General features: G+C 38.0%; 1 protein-coding gene and 1 long non-coding RNA gene across 6 annotated transcripts in view; one reads left to right on the top strand and one right to left on the bottom strand.

The window, feature by feature from the left end:
• Nucleotides 1–4,857, bottom strand: part of LOC119471827 — a 20,374-nt gene that overhangs the window by 9,955 nt on the left and 5,562 nt on the right. The window lies entirely within an intron of this gene.
• RNF14 (ring finger protein 14) overlaps nt 1–4,857 on the top strand; it is a 20,895-nt gene that overhangs the window by 3,673 nt on the left and 12,365 nt on the right. For 4 of the 5 annotated variants that reach the window (XM_037739894.1, XM_017532271.2, XM_017532270.2 and 1 more), the window contains 2 exons: nt 1,682–1,851; nt 2,877–3,028. In XM_037739894.1, coding sequence (XP_037595822.1) covers nt 1,698–1,851; nt 2,877–3,028 — 306 coding nt within the window. In that variant the 5' untranslated portion in view covers nt 1,682–1,697. The remainder of the gene's footprint in view (nt 1–1,681; nt 1,852–2,876; nt 3,029–4,857) is intronic. The other variant, XM_037739895.1, reaches the window with a different exon arrangement.

Consider the following 4,857-nt stretch of genomic DNA (forward strand, 5'->3'; position numbering starts at 1 on the left):
CTCCCAAAGTTCTGGGATTAAAGGCTTGAGCCACTCACTGTGCCTGGCCCTTATAGCTAAATTCTTAGTATTATCTAAAATAATGGTAAATCTTTTTAAAAATTATTATCTTTTAAATATTCTTGAGTCATAATTGTAAATCTTAATATTGATGGCTGCTTGGATTTGACAAACTCTGTTTCAAAATTTTAATATTTTGCTGCTTGCTCAGTTATCTAATTTTCTTGTGTAGTATCTATGCCTGTAACATCCTCAAGCACAGTTTTCTCAACTGGGAGCAATTTTGCCTTTAACCCCCAATTCTGCCCCAGGACTTCCGGCTATATTTGGAGATATTTCCTTTTTTTTTTTTTTTTAAGACAGGGTCTCTTTCACTTTGTCACCCAAGCTGGAGTGCAGTGGTACCATGGTTCACTGCAGCCTTGACCTCCCAGTCTCAAGCAGTCCCCCCATGTCAGCCCCCCAAGTAGCTGGGACCACAAGCAAGCACCACCACACCTGGCTAGATATTTTCAGTTGTCACAGCTCTTGTGGGTGGAGGCGGGGCACTATTGGGTATCTAGTGGATAAAAGCCAGGAAATGCTGTTAACATTCTATAGTGCACAACACTGTTTCCTAACAACAATTATTTACTCCAAAATGTCAGTAGAGCTGAAGCTAAGAAAACCTGCCCTAAAGATTCCTGTGGATTTAAAAAATTCACTTCTTTTTTTTATTGGAAACAGAGTCTCACTTTTGCCCAGGCTGGAATGTGGTGGCACAGCCTCGGCTCACTGCAACCTCTGCCTTCCATGTTCAAGTGATTCTCCTGCTTCAACCTCCCGAGTAGCTAGGGGTGTGCCACCACACCCAGCTAATTTTTGTATTTTTAGTAGAGATGGGGTTTTACCATGTTGGCCAGGCTGGTCTTGAACTCCTGATCTCAGGTGATTTGCCTGCCTCAGCCTCCCAAAGTATTGAGATTACAGGTGTGAGCCACTGGGCTTGGCAAATTCACTTATTTTAAGAAAGGAGTGTAATATACTTTGACCCTTTTTGCAAGCCAGTCACTTTGCTAGGTTCAGTGGACAAGTCAAAGAAAATTTGTGATTTGTCCTTTTCAAAGAAAATTTTCAAATTATGCTTTTTTTCCTCTAAGTCAGTCATAAAATACCTAACTGATAAAGTCAGGAATTAGAAGTACCACAACCATCCCTTTTGAAAAAGACTGTTACTATTACAAAGCTAATGGAATGCCAGATATGGCTGTCATTTTTGGTTTAGGAGAAAAATGAGAATATCAATTAATTCTTTGCAGTTGTTTGTGAGGAACATTTTAAAAACTGCCATTTAACTTTTCCCACCTCTGTGCATTTTCTTTTTGAGACAGAGTTTCGCCCTTGTCACTCAGGCTGGAGTGCAGTGCCACAATCTCGGCTCACTGCAACCTCCACCTCCTGGTTCAAGCAATTCTCCTGCCACAGCCTCCCAAGTAGCTGGGATTACAGGTGCCTGCCACCACGCCTGGCTAATTTTTGTATTTTTAGTAGAGACAGGGTTTCGTCATGTTGGCCAGGCTAGCCTCCAACTCCTGACCTCAGGTGATCCACCTGCCTCGGCCTCCCAAAGTCCTGGGATTACAGGCATGAGCCCTCAGGCCCGGCCAGCCTCTGTGCTTCTTAACTGATTTTATGTTTTCAGTTCCTCAGAAAATTAAATGTCGTCAGAAGACCGAGAAGCTCAGGAGGATGAATTGCTGGCCCTGGCGAGTATTTACGATGGAGATGAATTTAGAAAAGCAGAGTCTGTCCAAGGTGGAGAAACCAGGATCTATTTGGATTTGCCACAGAATTTCAAGATATTTGTGAGCGGTTAGTTAATAATATTTTCTTAAACAGATTATTATTTATTTCTTAGTGTACCTTAAGCTATTTGTCATTTTTGTATTTATAGGCATCAGTGACAGGTGGTAGTATTATAGATTTAATGCATGTTTCTGTTTTAAATGAAAATTGCAATGAGGGGCAAGCAGTTTTCAATTTGATTCCACCTTTTTGATCACTGCAGAGGGATATTATCCTGTGTATTTCATACATCCTAGTCTGCTATCTAGCAGTTTATCAGTATGAGTCATTGGCCGTTAAACAGAGATAATCAAAGAGAAAATGAATTTATGTGAAAACACTTGGAAATTTTCAAGTACAGTGGTGGTTGTTAATACTATTTGGTTTCCACAATCATTTCAACTACTGTAAACATGTGACACATGTTGTTACTGTGTGACCTTTTGCTTCAAAAAAAACCAAAACTGCTTTTGATACAGATATTTAGAGAAGACCTTGATGCACACCTTCTCAAATGTTTCTACTATAAAGGGATTAAGGAATGTAAGTGTGATAATTTAAATGAAACTTTGATTGTGAGACTGTTATGTGCTATATCATATCCTCAAACCTGAAATCATTGTGTTGGCACAAATTTTCCCAACTGTGATTCATGGTAGTTGGCACATGCTGGTCTAAGTAGGTCATGGCTGTTCAATAGAAATGAACACCCTTTCTCTAGATTGTCTTTAATCATCTACTGTAAACTAAACCAACAACAAAACATTGTGTGTTCCTTGGTCATTAGTGTTAGGAACTGTACCCAGAAGTGTATACAAGAATGAGTTGTAGTATCTTCATTATACATTTCATCATGCTTAGATTTTTCAAGGGGTTACAATATTTTTTTAAGGTGGCGGTTACCAAGTTAAAGTTAGGAAATAGAAAGTGCTTTGGGAAGGGTTTTTATTCCCTCTTACTAAAGCATTAAGTCTTTCTTGAGCATTGCTCAACAGTAATGGACACTCAAGTATTGACCAACTGATCCTTTCTAATCTTTGTTTTTGGTTCAGGCAATTCAAATGAGTGTCTCCAGAATAGTGGCTTTGAATACACCATTTGCTTTCTGCCTCCACTTGTGCTGAACTTTGAACTGCCACCAGATTATCCATCCTCTTCCCCACCTTCATTCACACTTAGTGGCAAATGGCTGTCACCAACTCAGGTTAGACTTGAAACTTAATTTTTCCTATCCATTTTTAGAAACTTAAAAATTGTCTTTAATTGAAGACTACCTTAATGATCTTGAATTCAGTGCATGAAAAACAAATGGCTTTGGTTTTGTAATTTTTTCCCCTTGCCTTGATGAATCCTGATGATAAGAAATTGAAAATGCTTGGTGTTTTAAAAAGGAATGGCAGTAATTAAAGCAATCATGAATTGTAGGAGTAATTTTTAATCAAGTATATTATTTCTTTTCTTGTCTTGCTATTTTTCTATTTAATCTGTATTATAATGGAGACTACGAGATCTTCCTCATTTTTCTTAAATATTGATTCTACTTTTTTTCTTAGGTTCTTATCCATTCCTTAAATGAAAGATTTCACTTTAATTAGGACTAAAAATTGAGCTAATATAGTTATAATAAGCAAATTTTCTGAGTAAATACAATAACTGCTTTGCTTTGTAAAAATCTATGTTAATAACAAGTAACAGTCAACTGGTATCACATAGACAAAAATGTATACAAGTAGAAATGTGTACAGTTCCTGTAGATATCTCATTAAGGCTTGAGGCCTTCTGTAAATAACCTCATTTCCTCTGGGTTATATATACTTTTCTAGTAACCTCATCTCTTGATTGAGACATAAATATGACTTGAAGCTAAATATAAATAAGATAAAGTATTCTGGGATAGATAATGAATCAATAGCAAATGCTTTTCTAGAAGTCATAATGAAGATTGATAGACTGATGTGTATTAAGAGAAAAGCTCAGCCTGTGCAACATGGTGAAACCCAGTTTCTACAAAAAAAATACAAAAATCAGCCAGGTGTGCCTCCCTGTACTCCCAGCTACTCAGGAGGCTGAGGTGGGAGGAACACTTGAGCCTGGGTGGCAGAGGTTGCAGTGAGCCGAGACTGAGGCACTGCACTCCAGGCTAGGTGACAGAGAGAGACCCTGTCTCAAAAAAAACAAAACAAAACAAAAAAACAAAAAAGCTGTCAGATTTGCTGACCTCAAAGGCTCATTAGTTTTTCTCTTTGGATCATACAGTTTTCATTCCCCCATCCACCAATCTAATCTTTCAGGTGAGGGTACTTTTGTAAATTTGAGCTTATGGTTTAAAAGCAAAATTAAACCTTAAAAAATATAATACAGTTAGAATAAAAAGGAATATTACTTTATATTCTAATATCTGTGTCAGAGGCAGCAGATGCAAGACAGTTGATCATTTGTCCAGGAATATCAAGACTGTTTAGCATTTAGGTCACTGATAATTGGCCGAATTATTTAGATATTCATAGTCCCATTTCACCAGCGAGCTTTTCATACTTTACATCTGTGCATGTGTGTGCACCCACACACATGAACAAAACAGGGACAGATTAACTGGATCTGTGGTTGCAGTTTCAGATTGCAGCTGACCAGCATCTACTTAATGCCGGATTGGGGTGTGGGGGTGTGTGCTGGGGAAGAGAGTTGTTTTATGTGTTACAGCTAAAATTTTTACAGTAGAATTCTTTGTCAAATAATTGTTTATGCATATAATTGACATTTTAATTGGTCTCTTATATTCCTTCTTGGTTCAATTCTTGTTTGTTGCTCTACACTGATTCCTTGTCATTATGACTCTCACCTGTTAATAGTGATATTGACAACGTACAGCTGTCATTCCTTGAATTGGGGTGGGTAGACAGAGGGAAGTGGTTTTAGTTTTCTAGTATTTTCCCTTATTCCTCCCCCAATATACTTACATAGTCTCTTGCTCCTTTTCCCTTAATTCCCCTCCCTCTTTGATTTACATGCATCCCAGGTGCCCCTCCCCCTCCC

This window comes from Cebus imitator, unplaced genomic scaffold (genome assembly GCF_001604975.1).
Source record: "Cebus imitator isolate Cc_AM_T3 unplaced genomic scaffold, Cebus_imitator-1.0 Scaffold76, whole genome shotgun sequence".
Classification (NCBI taxonomy): Eukaryota; Metazoa; Chordata; class Mammalia; order Primates; family Cebidae; genus Cebus; species Cebus imitator.